Genomic DNA, 16,365 nt, shown 5'->3' on the forward strand with positions numbered 1-16,365 from the left:
GCGGGGCAGAGAATCCCACCCCTTGTCTTTTGGAGGATCCTTTTTTTTAAGCATGTATTATCTGAAAGTGGTGGTTATGCTAGATCATTGCCCCTTACTCAAGTAGTTGGTCATTCTTTATATTTGAACTTCAAATCAGTCATGTCATATCCAGCTCAAGGGAACATAGTTGTGGTTGTTGGAGACCAATTCTCCACCCAGGACACTGTAGAAGTTCCGCACGATAGTGTCAGAGGTCCAGTTGTTCATCAATGAGCTTTCCTCCACCCGAGGGAAGCATGGTAGCAGTGGTTAGCACAGTTGCCCCATGGCTCCAAGGTCTCTGGTTCGATTCCCGGTTTGGGTCACTGGAGTCTGCACGTTCTCCTGTATCTGCGTGTGTTTCTTCCGGATGCTCCGGTTTCCTCCCACAGTACTAAGATGTGCAGGTTGGGTGGATTGGCCATGCTAAATTGCCCTTTGTGTCCAGAAAAAATGGTTGGTGGGGTTACTGGATTCTAGGGATAGATTGGAAGTATGGGTTTAAGTGGCCTGCTCTTTCAAAGGGCCGGTGCAGACTCAATGGGCCTAATGGCCTCCTTTTGCACTGTAAATTCGATGAGATAGGGATGGGATGATGTAGTATTATGTACCATTCACAACTACAAGGATGAAACCGTCTGCTCACATGCAACAAGACCTGAACAGAGGTCAGACTTTGGCTGATAAGTAGCATGTAATATTCACAGCACACACTGGCCAGGCAATGATCTCTTCCAGGAAATATATCTGCTTAATGATCAATAGTATTACTGTCATTGAAACCCCACCATCTCCATCCTGGTGATTAGCAGTGACCAGAAATGAACTGGATTACCTATATAAATACTGTACCTACAAGTGCATTTCATTCTGCAATGAGTGAATTCACCACCTGACTACACCAAGCTTGCCCACTATCTACAGGGTATAAGTCAGGAGTGTGATTCAGCTGAAACTAGTGTCTTACTCTTGCACTGCCTGACGACTGGGTTGGCTGAAATGGATTGGAAAATGGGCTAAAAGGCAAGATAGTGCAGAAGAAGCGACAGACTTTTATGGAGATGATTCACAATTCAACAAAAATATATTAATCGAGAAGGTTGCACCATCATGACTAAGGAAGTTGAGGGTGGTAGCAAATTGAAACAATGCTGCAAAGATTAATAATAAGCCAGAAGATTGGGAAATCTTTATTAACCAGCGAGGGAGAAATTGTAATACGAGAGAAAACTAATGAGAAATATGAAAATACAATAAAAGCAGGTATGTAAACAGGAAAAGAATAGCTAAGCACTGGGTCCCTTTGGAGGATGAGACTGGGGAATTAATGGGAAACCTGTAGATGGCAGAGGCTATGAACAAATATTCTATCTGGCTTCACAGTAAAAGACTCCAAAAGCATCTTCAAACAGTAAGAAATCAAGAGGCAAAAGGGAGGGAGGAGCTTGTTCATGACCATGAGAGGGAAAAAATACAGGGATAACTAATGGAGCAAAGGCTGACAAGTCCCCTGGACCTGATTACATGCATCTTAGGGCCTTGAAAGAAGTGGCTGTAGAGATGGTGGATGAATTGTACAAGGTCCCAGTGAATTGGAATCTAGCAGTGCTGCTCCAGAAAAGAGCCAGACAAAGCAGGGACCATTACTGGCCTGACATCCATCATTGATAAAATGCTAGAATCAATTGTTAAGGAGGTAGTAACTGTGTTTAGAAAAATCATAATAAATCAGACAGTCGTGGGATTTGTGAAAGTGAAGCAAGGTTGGTAATGGGGAACGTGTAGGTGTAGTGCATTTTTGGGATTTTCAGAAGGTATCGTATTCTCCATGCTAATAAATCATTCCCAATACAAGCTCTAATAACTTGTGGTACCACCCAAAAAGATAATACACAAGACAAGAGTTTGTGGTGTTGGGAGTGATTTTTACTAGTGTGGCTAGAGGATTGGCTAAGTAGCAGAAACAGGATAAATGGGTAATTTTCAGCTTGACAAACTAATAAGAGCACAATGAGGATCAGTGCTGGGGCCTTGACTAAATTTGAAAAATTTAATGACTTGGATGAAAAGACTTTTGTTACAATCCCAGGCGATATAACTGGATGGGAATGGAACCCTGGCTCAATCAAATGTGAAGGAACAGTCAAAGGACCGCTAATTAGTTTTTAAAAAAAAGAGCAACCAATCCTTTTTTTCCAAATTTAGCATGGCCTTTTTTTCCCAATTTAACATGGCCAATCTACCTACCGTGTGCATCTTTGGGTTGTGGGGGCGAGACCCGCGCAGACACTGGGAGAAGGTGCAAACTTCACATGGACAGTGACCTGGGACAGGGTTTGGGCCCTCACCTGCTACCACCATGCCACCTGACCGTTAATTAGTCTTAACAATGAAGGGAAAAAATGTATTGAACATGGGTTATAACAATTACAGACCAGTTTTATGATCAACACTGACACCACATTTGAAGCTAAAAGGGTCTAATTAGTGCACACAGTCCTAATTTTAAGACAATGATTTGCTGTGGTCAAATGCAGTCCACTCTGAACCCAAGTTAGTCTCTGGGTTTTGCCTCAGAATCATGCCCCCTCACCCCCCAGATGTTTGTCATATGACTTTCCAAACTCCACTCCCAAAGTTACTTTTTAAAACCTTGTTTAGCAATAAGGCATTGCATTCCAAAACCACTCTATTTTCCAAAAGACACTTGCTCCACTTATAGCTGTGTATCCACTCCATAATTTTGCACCAACCGTTTAGTTTTCCTTTGTCTTGACTGGCTTTCACTGTGAGTACAAACTCTGATAACCAGCCAATACTGTCTTCCCAATTACTTTAAATTTTTTGCAGACTAGTAAGACATTACCAAATGTTAGGATTGCTTTAGAAATCTTTAGGGTAGCTTTAGAAACTTGGCTTTTTACCAGCCAAACCCTTGGCTATGTCTGTGCTGCCCATAGACAGTTTTCTCAAAGCAACCATCCTTTACTCCCTCGGGAGCTTGCTTTCTTGCATTTTGCTGCTTTGAGTAGAACTGCCTTCTCGCTCTCTCTGTTTCCAACTGCTGTTAGAAGAGCTGAAGGAAATGTTTTCCTTCTGGTCGTCCTGCTGCCCTGACTTCCAGTTAAATCTAAAGATCAAAGGAAAGTTTCCCCCCTTACAAGGGCCTGCAGTTGCCGAGCAACTATATTTACTCTTCATGCCGCAGCGCACTATATCTCCATAGAATCCCAGTTTGAGGGTGGTACTGCAGGCCTCACAGCACCGTGCCCGGCCCTGGGTCACTGTCTGTGGAGTTTGCACATTCATCGTGTCTGTGTGGGTCTCACCCCCACAACCCAAAGACGTGCAGGACAGGTGAATTGACCACACTAAATTGCACCTTAATTAGGGGAAAATAAAATTTTAAAGAATCTCAGTTAGAATTAAAACCAACCCCCAGTTGCCCCACACAAACAAAGTTGTCTAGCATAAATCTAATTGTCGGTCCCTTCCAGGCATAGAGACATTAAATTAAACCCACCTAAAACTATGCTTGATTTCTGATACTTACCATTACAGATCTAAATCCCTTAAAACGACCTTTATTTTCCCTAACACCTGTATTTTAGCTAAATTTGCTGCTGATGTAAAGGTACAACAGCAAGTTTAGGATAAAATAAGTTTGTAAAGGAATATAATTTGAGTGGGCAAAGGTTTGGCAGATGAAGTATAATATGGGGAAAATGTGAAATTATTCATTTTTGAAGGGGAAAAAACTATATTTAAGTGGAGAGAGCTAGTACTGTGCTGCAGTACAGAGATCTGGGTGTGCTTGTACATGAATAACAAAGTTAGCATGCCAAAGTACAGCAAGTGATCAGAAATGCAAATTAAGTATTGGTTTTTAGTGCAAGGTTGGGGGGGGGGGGTGGAGGCGAGATGCAAGATTGGGGAGGAGGCAGCGGAGGAGAGATGCAAGGTTGGGGGGGGGCAGGGGGAGGAGGAGAGATGCAAGGTTGGGGGGGGGGAGGAGGAGGAGGAGAGATGGAGTATAAATTTAGATGTCTTGCTGCAACAAAGTAGCACAGTGGTTAGCACTGTTGCTTCACAGCGCCAAGGTCACAGGTTCAATTCCCAGCTGGGTCACTGTCTGTGCGGAGTCTGCATGTTCTCCCCACGTGTCTGTGGGTTTCCTCCGGGTGCTCCGGTTTCCTCCCACTAGTCCCGAAAGAAGTGCTGTTACGTACTTTGGACATTCTAAATGATCCCTCTGCGTATTTGAGCAGGCGACTCAAATGTCGCTGGGTCAGATGTGGCGACTAGGGGCTTTTCACAGTAACTTCATTGGAATGTTAATGTAAGCCTACTTGTGACAATAAAGATGATTATTATTAACTGTAGGTCTGGTTACACCTATGCCCTGTAAAGTATTGTGTATGGTTTGGTCCCTTATGGGATATGTTTGCCTTTGAATCAGTTCTTATCAGTTTCATTAGGCTAATTCTTGTGATGAAGGGGTTGCCTTATAAGGAAAGGTTGAGCAGGTTTGGCCTATGCTTATTTAGAAGAAGGTGCGACCTTGAAACTTACACGGGGCTTTATAGGGTAGATGCTGAGGACGTTTTTCTCGGGGAATCTATAACCATGGGGGAAAAGTTTAAAAATCAAGGATCTTCCATTTTAAAATAGAAATCCGGAGGATTTTCTTCTGTGGGTGAATAGTCCTTGGATATCTGTTGCACAGAGAGCAGTGGGGGCTGAATTATTTGGATTCATGACTGAATTGTTTGATCTACAAAGGAGACGGGCTGCAAAGTGGAGTTAAGGCCACACTAGATCAGCCATGATCTTGTTGAATGGTGCAGCAGCTCAAGGGGCCAAATGACCACATTTCCCTTTAATCTCTGGTTGCCTTGATGAGTGCAGCTGCAATAACACTCGACACCACCAAGGACAAAGCACTTGCTTGATTAGCACTTTTTCCACTACCGTGTACACATTATTACAGTCCAGGACCCCAACAGTGGGTAGGATACTGGACTGAAACCCCAATATTTCAATTTATTTTAAGACTGCAGAAAGATGATTTGCTCCTGGAGTGATTAAAAATAGGGTGTTGATATTTCCAAAGCAAAATGTTATTATGAATACAATATTAAACTTCCAACTTCAGATCCAAAACAAATCACTTAACAATTACCCCATACCACAATTTCCTATTAAACAACAAAAAAATAAACATGTAGCTCTTAATCCAGTTTTTAAATTATCAAGGCATCGAATGATACCTTTTTTCTACAACCGATTTGGCTCTGGTTGGAACCCCTCCAGGCTCTGGCTAAATATCTTTAAATAGCTGCTTCAACTAGCTTGTTCCAGCCTCTCCCTTATCTTCAGACAACATTGCTCTGCTTTAAAATATTATTACTCAAGATTCAGGGGCATGGACAGGCTGGAAAGGGAGAAGCTGTTTCCCTTAATTGAAGGGTCAATTATGAGGGGACACAGTTCCAGGTAGGGTAGAAGAATTAGGGGGGATTTGAGGAAAAACATTTTTATCCAGAGGATGGTGACGGTCTGGAATACATTGCCTGGTAGAGGCAGGTTCCCACTTCATCCTTTTAAAAAGTACCTGGATAAGCACGTGGCATGTCATAACATTCGAGGTTATGGACCAAGTGCTGGCAAATGGGATTAGGTAGGCAGGTCAGGTGTTTTTCATGTGTAGGTGCAAACTCGATGGGCCACAGGGCCTCTTTGCTGTATTATTCTGTTATGCGCTCTTTTTCTAACCTACTTGGAAAGAATTGTGGACGCCAGGTCAGCCAGATTAGAAATTAGCTCCTTTCTCTTAAGCCCCTCCAAACTCACTGCCTCCCTGCCCTTCTGAACTCCACCCAGCAATGGCTTAATCTCCCCTAGCTCACAAGCACATTAACTCCCCAGGAACCTCCCCAGTCAATCCACCCCATTAGCCCAGACTGATCACATTTCATGTCAATTATTACTACCAATCTGAGTGTTGCTCTCACGCAAATTTAGACCTGTGTATATCTGTACCATCTTGTGATAATTGGCTGTCTTGTAATCCCACCGATGTGGGGAGGATGATGTGAACAAAATTATAACTGCAAATGATTTGGTACTTCTCTTGCTAGGAGTTTGGCTTGCCAATACACTAGATCTCTGGTGCTCTAACCAGTTTTGGGAAGCCTTTTCTTTCCCACTCCTCCAAAAGGGCTACTTTTACATATTGGGTAGTTAAGTTGCGCTGTCAGCATTGACCAAGCTTGATGTTACCAGAATACTTTTGAAGAAAAATTAATGAAACGACTCTTAATTTCCATATTCTTTAATCCTATTTTTCTTTTTCGTTCTTCATTCTGCTAGGTTGGCACTTATATTAATCACACAAAAAAATCCTAGCTGTAATCTGCCTTTTCAATAAAATGAATTCTGTTCTACAGTGTAGAATCTTGTTTGTAGATTTGTAAATTGGCATTACTTCCTGAAATATCTCCGATTTCATTTTGGCTGGTTTAGGTGGCTACAATCGTGAGGAATGTTTAAGAACAGTAGAGTGCTACGATCCAACAACCGTTGGATGGATATTTATTTCACCAATGAGAACACCACGTGCACGATTTCAGATGGCTGTGTTGATGGTAATTGACCAGAACAAAATCATTGTCTGAAATTTCTTTGACGCACTTCCAAAAGATTATGTCCTTTTTATAAAAGCTGATATGAGTATTTGTTTACTAAAAATTTATTTTTGTTGAGTTTTTAGTGTACAAACCAAATACAAATCTGAACAATGAGATAAAGAGAAAATAAGAAGTAAAAGCAGAACTATTTACATGGATCAGCTTCAACAATTTACAGATACATCACAGTTTCCCCCATTTATATAATTCCTTCCTGAGGCTTGCAGTAGCGATATGCATCCCCTGCGTTTCGCTTCCCATCGGTTGTCCCTTTGCTTTTGTTCTCTGGTTCGGGTTGTTGTCTCTCTCGCCGCCCCCCCCCTCCCCCATCGTGGCTACTCCCTCCTGATCTTTAGCTTCCTAGTTGGCTGCGAGCAAGTCTTGGAACAACTTGGAAGTTGCCTTCTGACCGTCGGATGGCAAATTTGGACAGCCAGTCTACAGCTTTGGGTGGTGCTACTGAGTGCCACTGGATTCTCCAGTGGGTGATTAGGGAGGCAAGGGCGTCGGCCCTTCTCCAAATGAATACATCTGGCTGTTCTGATACCCTGAAGACTGCCATTTTGGGCATGGCTCCACCCTCACCACCTTGGACATTGCCTCAAAGAAGGCTGTCAAGAACCCAGCGAGTCTGGGACAAGAGCAGTACATGTGGGCATGGTTGGCTGGGCCTCCTTGGCACTGTTCGCATCTATCCTCCACCTCTGGGAAGAACCTGCTCATTCTGGTTTTGGATAAGTAGGCTCTGTACCACTTTTAACTGCATTAGGCTTGGCCTTGTGGAGGTGGAGTTGACCCTGTGCAGTGTCTCGCTGCAGAGTCCCCACCCTATTTCAAACCTCTGGTGCTCCTCCCACTTCTCCCTTGTCTTGTTCAGCTGGGTATTGCCACCCCCTCCCCCCTTACCAGTCACCCGTATATGTCACCACAGTTTCCTTTCCCTAAGATGTCCAGGTTTGGCAGGCCCTCTAGCAGTGATTGTCATGGTGGTTGTGGGTGTGACCTTATTTCCCTTTTGCAGGAGGTTTTTGATTTGTAGGTACTGACATTAGTTTCCCCCCTGCCCTCCCCTTTCATATCAGCTGGAATCTTCTGTCGTCAGCTCTTTGAGGGTTGTTAGCCTGTTATTGATGTAGAAATCCTTAACTGCCTGAATCCCCCGGTCTTGTCTCTACCTTTTTGAAGGTGGCGTCCATTGTCACCGGCATGAACCTGTGGTTGTAGCAGATGGGGGTATTATCACTGGGCACATTGAACACGAGATCCCTCTGCAGGAGCCCTCTTCCATAAGCACCAACTTGGCTTCTGGCACTTTATCCAGCCCTTTACTGTCTGCGGTCACTGCCCAGTGGTAATATTGCAGGTTTGGGAGGGCTAGGTCACCCATGGATCTCGTTCTTCGCAGTACCCTTTTGGGGATCCTTGCATTTCTCTCTCTTGTCTTTTCTCTCTCTCTCTCTCTCTCTCTTTTTTCTCTCTCTCTCTTTTTTCTCTCTCTCTCTTTTTCTCTCTCTCTCTTTTTTCTCTGTCTCTCTTTTCTCTCTGTCTCTCTTTTCTCTCTGTCTCTCTTTTCTCTCTCTCTCTCTCTCTCTCTCTCTCTCTCTCTCTCTCTCTCTCCCTCCCTTTTCTCTCTCTCTCTCTCTCTCTCTCTCTTTTCTCTCTTTTCTCTTTCTCTCCCCTTTTCTCTCTCCTCTTTTCGCTCTCCCCTTTTCGCTCTCCTCTTTTCGCTCTCCTCTTTTCGCTCTCCTCTTTTCGCTCTCCTCTTTTCGCTCTCCTCTTTTCGCTCTCCTCTTTTCGCTCTCCTCTTTTCGCTCTCCTCTTTTCGCTCTCCTCTTTTCGCTCTCCTCTTTTCGCTCTCCTCTTTTCGCTCTCCTCTTTTCGCTCTCCTCTTTTCGCTCTCCTCTTTTCGCTCTCCTCTTTTCGCTCTCCTCTTTTCGCTCTCCTCTTTTCGCTCTCCTCTTTTCGCTCTCCTCTTTTCGCTCTCCTCTTTTCGCTCTCCTCTTTTCGCTCTCCTCTTTTCGCTCTCCTCTTTTCGCTCTCCTCTTTTCGCTCTCCTCTTTTCGCTCTCCTCTTTTCGCTCTCCTCTTTTCGCTCTCCTCTTTTCGCTCTCCTCTTTTCGCTCTTCTCTCTTTTCGCTCTTCTCTCTTTTCGCTCTCTCTCTTTTCGCTCTCTCTCTTTTCGCTCTCTCTCTTTTCGCTCTCTCTCTTTTTTCTCTCTCTTCTCTCTCTTTTCCGTTTCGCTCTCTTTTTTCTCTCTCCTCTTCGCAGTACCCTTTTGGGGATCCTTGCATTTCTCTCTCTCTCTTGTCTTTTCTTTCTTTCTTTTCGCTCTTTTTTTCTCTCTCTCTCTCTCTCTCTCTCTCTCTCTCTCTCTCTCTCTCTCTCTCTCTCTCTCTCTCTCTCTCTCTCTCTCTCTCTCTCCCTCCCTTTTCTCTCCCTCTTTCTTTTCTCTCTTTTCTCTTCTCTCCTCCTCCTCTCTCTTCCCCCCCCCCCCCTCCCCCCAGTCATATTCCATTTGTCCAGTGAGTTAAAAGGCTTTGAGGATGTAGATCGGGATGGAGCTAAACAGGAAGAGGAATGTGGGCAGTATGTTCATTTTTACCTTCTGCGCCTGGGAGTGTGTTCCATCTCTGCAGGTCCTTAACTTTCTCCATCAGGCTGGTCGGGTTCCACGTGTGGATCCCTGTCTAGTCGTGAGCGATTTGGATCCCCATGTAGTGGAATTTGTGACTGGTCTGTTTAAATGGCAGCCCCTTCAGCTCTGCCCCTCCCCCTTGTGGATTCACTGGGGAGATCTGCCTTTTGCTCAAGTTCAAAGTTTGTAGCCAAAGAGCGCCATGATACCTTCCATGCTGCTTTGCGGGTCCAAGATGTAGAGGAGCACGGCATTTGCATAGAACAAGACTCTGTGCTCTGTCTCCTCTCTGGATCCCTTTCAAATTCTTTGCTGCCCCAAGTGCGATCGCTAATGGTTTGATTGCTCAGGCGAACAGCAGTGGGAAAAATGGCCATCCCTGCCTTGTGCCTCTATGCAACTGGAAATACTTTCACCTGGTGGTATTTGTCCATACGCTCACCGTGGGAACGTTGTGCAGGAATTTCACCCAGGCGGTGAACCCTGTTCCTAGCCCAAAACGCTCCAGTACATCTGAGGTACTTCGATTTGACTCTGTTGAAGGCCTTTTCAGCGTCCAGGGCGATAATCACCTCCCTGGATAGGGTCATGATCACGTTCAGCAGGCAACTGATGTTCGTTGTTCAGTGTCTACCCTTGACTAGGCCCATTTGGTCTTCTGCAATTACCTCTGGTATGCAGTCCTCCAGCCTTTTGGCTAGGATCTTGGACAGTATTTTTGCATCACCGTTTAGCAGCGAGATGGATCTGTAGGAACCGCATTAATTTAGGTCTTTGTCTTTTGAGATTGAGGCATATGCAATCGTTGATTGCAGTGCGTCCCTCGCCAGTGGGTTTATGAACATTTCCTGCAGGTGCGGGACCAGTGTTGTCACGCATCCTTTGTAGAAGTCCGCCGGGAAGTCGTCTGATCCCGATTCCTTCCCCGCATGCATGGAGCTAATACTCCTCCATGACCTCACCAGTTCTAGTGGTGTTTCCAGTGCCCTTTTCCTGTCCTCCATTACTGGCATTCCTTCCCGAGTCCCCTGCTGGGGGCTCCAAGGTGTACAGCCTATGATAGAAAGCCAAACGCTTTGTTGACGGTGTCTGGTTCTACAACTAAGTTGCTTCTGCTGTCCCAGATCTGTGCTATTTCTCGTGGTTGCCTTCTTTCTCAGCTGGTGAGCCAGCAGGTGGCTAGCTGTCTCTGTGTTCGTACAGGGGTCCCATGCTTGCCAGAGTTGGTGCACTGCTTTCCTTGTGTAGAGCAGGTCAAAGTCCACCTGCAGCTTTTTCCTCTCTGCTAGGGCCTCTAGTATCACCGGTCTACTTCCAGTATGGAGCCAAGTAGCTGTTGCCTAGCCACTCTCTTTTCCCTATCTCTGTGCTTTATAAGCTATAAGTTCACCCCTGATCATAGCCTTCAGCGCCTCCCAGAACGTGGAGGGTGAGACCTCCCCATTCTGGTTATTAGTAATATACAAGTCTATAGTCTGTAATATTTTCTAGCAAAAAGCCTGGTTGGCCAGCAGGATCTTGTCCAACCTCCACGGGGTGGGGCATTGGGTACGACCTGTCTCCAACCACACCCATGTAATCATATAGAATTTACAGTGCAGAAGTAATGTGGAGCCTGGTTGGAGATTACGATCGCAGAGTATTCCACCCTTGCTAGCCCCGGAAGCACCAAATTCCCCACTACAACGAAGTCGATCCGCAAATAGACATTATATATTTGGGAGGATAACTAATGCCCTGGGTGGGTGGATCACCATGGGTCCACCACCCCCTCTATTCTATGAACAGGCCTTCGCCATGTTGGAGGTCTTTCCTGCTTTGGGATTCGATCTGTCTGTCCATGGGTCCTGTATACAGTTGAAGCTCTCTTTCCCCCACCTCACATGAGCAGTCATTGCGTATTTGTGTCGGATACTTCTGGCATGGTCGTCTTTATAAACTCCGTGTCGTTCTAGTCTGAAGCGTACATGTAAACAAGGACTACTGGTTCCCCGTCTAGACATCGATGACCGACTGTTCCCCTGGATCCGTAATTGTCTTTGTCTCCGTGAACATCCTCTTATTTAGCAAAATGGCTACCCCCCGGCCTCGTCAGTAGCAGGAATGGTAGGTCTGTCCCACCCAGCCCTACTTTACCCATAGTCGGTTCTTCTCCCTCAAATGCGTCTCTTGGAGGAAGACTGTTGGCTTTCATGTTTTTCAGGTGGGTGAAGACTCTGGATCATTTCACTGGGCCTTTAGTCCCCTGACATTCCACGAGTATTTGGTTTTAAGTAATGAAAAGGGTGTGAATGTGTGAGGGGCAAAATCAATTAGTTCACAGATGACACACAAATTGGCGGTGTGGTAAAAAGTTAGGAGGAAAGCATTAGATTACAGGATGATATGGATGGGCAGAACAGTGGCAAATGGAATTTGACCCTGAAAAGTGTGATTGGTGCATTTTGGGAGGCCTAACAAGGTAAGGGAATACACAATGAATAATAATCAGAGGGACCTTGGGTGCATGTCCAAAGGTCCCTGAAGGCACCAGGATTGGTAGATGAGGTGTTTAAGAAGGCATGTGAGATGCTTGCCTTTATTAGCTGAGGCATGGAATATATGACCGGGGAGCTGTAAAAATGCTTGTTCGACCACAGGCTGCAGTTCTGGTCGCCACAGATGAGAAGGGTGTGATTTCATTAGAAATAAGCAAAGGGAATCACCAGGTTGTTGCCTGGAGAGGCTGGTTAGGCTGGGGTTGTTTTTCTTAGAGACGGCTGAGGGGGGACCTCATTGAGGTGTGCAACATTGAGAGATATAGTGTAGATGGGAAGAAACATTTCCTCTTATTAGAGGGGTCAATAACCATGGGCCATAGATTTTAAAACAGTTTTTTTCCAATTAAAATGAAATTTAGCATAGCCAATCCACCTACCCTGCACATCTTTGGGTTGAGGGTGAGACCCACGCAGACACGAGGAGAATGTGCAAACTCCACATGAGTGACCCGGAGCCGGGATCGAACTTGGGTCCTCGACGCAGTGAGGCAGCAGTGCTAACCACTGGGCCATCGTATTGCCCTATAGGGCATAGATTTAAGGTAATGGGCAGGGGATATGAAGAAAAGCTTTTTCACCCGGGGGTGATAGGAATCTGTAACTGACCACCTCAGGATAGTAAAGGTGGGGACCCTGACCACATTTAAGAAGCATTTGGCTAAGTACTTGAAATGCCATCGCATAGAAGGCTGCAGACCCAAGTGTTGGAAAATCGGATTAGAATAGATAGGTGCTTGATGGCCAGCACAGACATGGTGGGCTGAAGGGCCTCTTGCTGTGCTGCAAGACTCTGTCTCTAATATTAAATCGCATTTTTAAAAAAAACTTATGGAAGAATATGTTTAATTTCATAACCCTTTTGTGCTTTCCATCATTGGTTTTAATCTGTCCAAATTACTACAGATTGAAAATCCCTTATGCCAAAATGCTTAGAGCTGATTTCTTTTGGGATTTTTTCCCTCTGATTTTGGAATGTACTGTACTTGTGTGGTGCATGTTGAGAGCTGCGCATTGATGTCCTGGCGCTAAAACAAAATGCGGATTTTGGAATTTGTTTGATAAGGGATGGTCAACCTGTAGCTGTCTACGTCTAAGCAATTCTCGGGCATTATGCCTGAAGTTCCATCTTCCAAATTCTTGAAATTTGACATTTTAAGTGTCATGTATTTTGTGTCTCTTATCTTATAGGGTCAGTTGTATGTAACTGGTGGGTCCAATGGCCATTCAGATGAGCTTTGCTGTGGTGAGACTTATAATCCAAATACCGATGATTGGACTCCTGTGCCAGAGCTCCGAACCAATCGTTGCAACGCAGGCAAGTGTTCAGTAACATTGATTAATGTAATGGCTGACTTCTTGATGAGCTGCCAGTAACTTTAATTCTGATTGGTTGACAGGTGTCTGTTCCTTGAATGGAAAATTGTACATTGTTGGTGGCTCAGATCCATATGGACAGAAAGGGTTGAAAAACTGTGATGCCTTTGACCCAGTTTCAAAAACCTGGACAAATTGTGCTCCTCTAATTACACGTATGTCAATTCTTTAACAAATACATAGCTGTGCCGTGAACATTTATAGAAGGGAGCCTTTTGGTTTAAAGCTTACTTGAAAAACATTGGGAGATCTTTGGATTGTGTATTTTATGTGCAAGAGCTTCAATTAATGAACAACGTTAACACAAGAACATTTTGGCATTCAATCCTTTTACAATAAAAATGATTACTTTTGCCATACAAATTAGGTCGACATCAAGCTGCTGTATGTGAATTGGATGGTTACCTGTATGTGGCTGGAGGTGCAGAATCCTGGAACTGTTTGAACACTGTGGAGCGCTATAATCCTGAAAACAACACCTGGGCTCTGGTTTCATGCATGAATATGGCTCGCCGTGGAGCAGGTGTAGCTGTCTACAATGGTAAGAGTAGATTCATCTTGGTATTTGGAAACTAATGTTTATCACCAGGTCAACATAATTAACACTTGATGAGAATGGAGGGAAAGGATGAGTGATATTAAAGAAAATCAGTTACTTGTGAACTTCTGTTTTCTGAAAAACAATCAAAGCATCAAAACCCGTATAAACTTGAAGAACTTCGATCCCCTCCTGAAATTTTTAAGTAAAATTAATCTCTCTAATCTCTTACCTGAACTACAATTTAAATTTCACAATCGTGCTGTTGTCATAGTGTGCCCAAAACTAGTTAACTGCTGTGGCCTGACCAATTCTACATGGCGTACTCAGTTTTTGTACTGTGGTCCTAAATATAGAGGAGACCAGCACAGAAAACAACCATCAACTGCTACTGTTCTCTACTCTACAGCCAACATATGATCCACATTGTCACACCCATTTGGGTTAGTTAAAAATGCAGATTGTTCTAATTAGTGGTTTAATGTATTGGTGAATGGCTACTGTTGATCGCTGCTCCTTTCTATTCATCTACTTTGTCTAATAATGTATTAATGCGATTAATTTTGCAGGAAAAATTTTTGCTGTGGGAGGTTTTGATGGAACTCGTGCACTCAGCTGCGTTGAGATGTTTGATCCAGCCAAAAACGAATGGAAGATGGTGGGAAGCATGATAACCGCAAGGAGTAATGCTGGAGTTGCTGCAGTGAACGGGCTTCTTTATGCTGTGGGCGGCTTCGATGGCAATGAGTTTCTGAACAATGTGGAAGTATACAACCCAGAAACCAATGAATGGAGCCCATACACCAAAACGCAAATGTTCGATTTATAAAGTTTAGCTTTTTCTTTGCAGCTTAATAAGTTTGGTGATGTAATTTGTGTTGTATCTGGGGTTTTTTTGGCCCGGTGGGGGGGGGGGGGGGGGGAAGTGAAGAGAGAATGATGACTTGGATGTTTATGGTTGGGCTGTAACTATCAACAATTTAAAGCATGAAGTCAGGTTTTTAATGGTTACAAGAAACCTTTTGGATTTGTTTATGATAATTACATTGAGCTGTAAATACTATTGTCCCAGGATGTAGGTGTTTGTTGTGTATTCCTAGTGGGGTTTTTTGGTGTGTAGAAAAGTTTCATTTCAAAATTTGGATAATAGGAAATATGTATTTTTTAGAGCTTCCCCAGAGTTTTGTTTTGCAGCATTTGCACATTTGTTTCACCATGAAGTTATCTGGTTTGAAGATGTGCAACAAAAGTTATGAAATAACATGGTCAATTTGAGATGGAGGGAAGGGGGCATCAAAGCAAAGTGGCATGATTATCTTTCTTGCCCCAACTTTAAAGAGCAGGAAAGGGAGTGTTTAAACAAGTCGTGGATATGCTAACCAGCCTGCCAATTAATGCATTTTTGTTTTGGATTAAATGTTTTATGATCACCTTTTTATAACAATTTTTATACTTGGATGAATATACTATATAAGAGAAACAAAATCAGATATTGTTTGGAAGCATTGAACTAAAAACCTATAGCTAGACTTGAGGCACCAGAGTGGGACATGCATAGAACTTGGAAAAAGCTTTAAATGTTTGCCTCTGCTATAACTTATTGTACTACTCTGTAAATGCTTGTTGAACTTGATATGGGATTTTTGAATGTGAAATTTTATTGGGATGAAAGTGAAGGATTGAAGAGCACCCAAGTGAGAATCCATTTTGTTACAAGCTATGTAGCTAACATTCCTAAAACAATAGATGACTGAAAAAAATAAATATTTGAACTCTTGACTTCATGGGCTTTGTGTATGATTTAAATGTGATAAAAGCCAGAAGGATAGGAATTTAATTAAGATTGTGAATTTTCTTCTTGGGCTTTAGCCAGAATAGCCCTGATATTGTGGATTGCAAGTCTTTTTAAGGGATAACTGTTAATCAAAAGAGGATAAAACTAAAATGTACAGACTCCCTCCCTGCCCTGCACCTGACTAAAAGTTTCCGACAATGTTTTTTCTTTTGAAATAGCATGGTACCAATTAGCATGATGTTTGGCATGCTTTCTAATGTGGCTTTCTCGGAGTAAACTAGTAGAAAACTTGAAATCGGTTTAACTATCTTATTACAATTCCTTGATTACATCCATATCATGACTAAATATGAAATCAGCCCAGAAACATGCAGAAATTTGAGCATAAATGGGTCAATATCAAAGATACCTGGACATATTGGTTTTTAAGTCTATCCATTGTTTTCTTCAGTTGAACCTGTCTTCATGCAGTTAGGTACCCCAAAACGGAAATTAGTTTCCTTCAATTACACTGGTTCATTGGGTGGAATTCATGACTGCATCAAAATTCTCAGGTGCAAAGCATCTGGTCACAAATCCAGTGAAAATCAACTAACTAGAAATTAACTAGTCATGCTGCTGCTAAAAAGACTCCCCAAGGTGTTATGGGAGAGGTGTTTTCAGAACCCCAAAATATATCATGGAGTTCAACCAACCCCCACCTTTTAATGGATTGTTGCTTTTGAAGCACAAGGCTTGTTCCCCAGGTGTAGTATTACAATTATGGACACGTGG

The 16,365-nt window shown here is 43.5% G+C and overlaps 1 protein-coding gene across 4 annotated transcripts in view; it reads left to right on the plus strand.

Moving 5' to 3' along the window:
• Positions 1 to 15,575, plus strand: part of ivns1abpa (influenza virus NS1A binding protein a) — a 35,038-nt gene extending 19,463 nt beyond the window's left edge. For all 4 annotated transcript variants that reach the window (XM_038794628.1, XM_038794625.1, XM_038794627.1 and 1 more), the window contains exons 11-15: positions 6,547 to 6,668; positions 13,073 to 13,199; positions 13,282 to 13,413; positions 13,626 to 13,799; positions 14,366 to 15,575. In XM_038794628.1, coding sequence (XP_038650556.1) covers positions 6,547 to 6,668; positions 13,073 to 13,199; positions 13,282 to 13,413; positions 13,626 to 13,799; positions 14,366 to 14,625 — 815 coding nt within the window. In that variant the 3' untranslated portion in view covers positions 14,626 to 15,575. The remainder of the gene's footprint in view (positions 1 to 6,546; positions 6,669 to 13,072; positions 13,200 to 13,281; positions 13,414 to 13,625; positions 13,800 to 14,365) is intronic.
• The last annotated feature ends 790 nt before the right edge of the window (positions 15,576 to 16,365 follow it).

This window comes from Scyliorhinus canicula, chromosome 4 (genome assembly GCF_902713615.1).
Source record: "Scyliorhinus canicula chromosome 4, sScyCan1.1, whole genome shotgun sequence".
Classification (NCBI taxonomy): domain Eukaryota; kingdom Metazoa; phylum Chordata; class Chondrichthyes; order Carcharhiniformes; family Scyliorhinidae; genus Scyliorhinus; species Scyliorhinus canicula.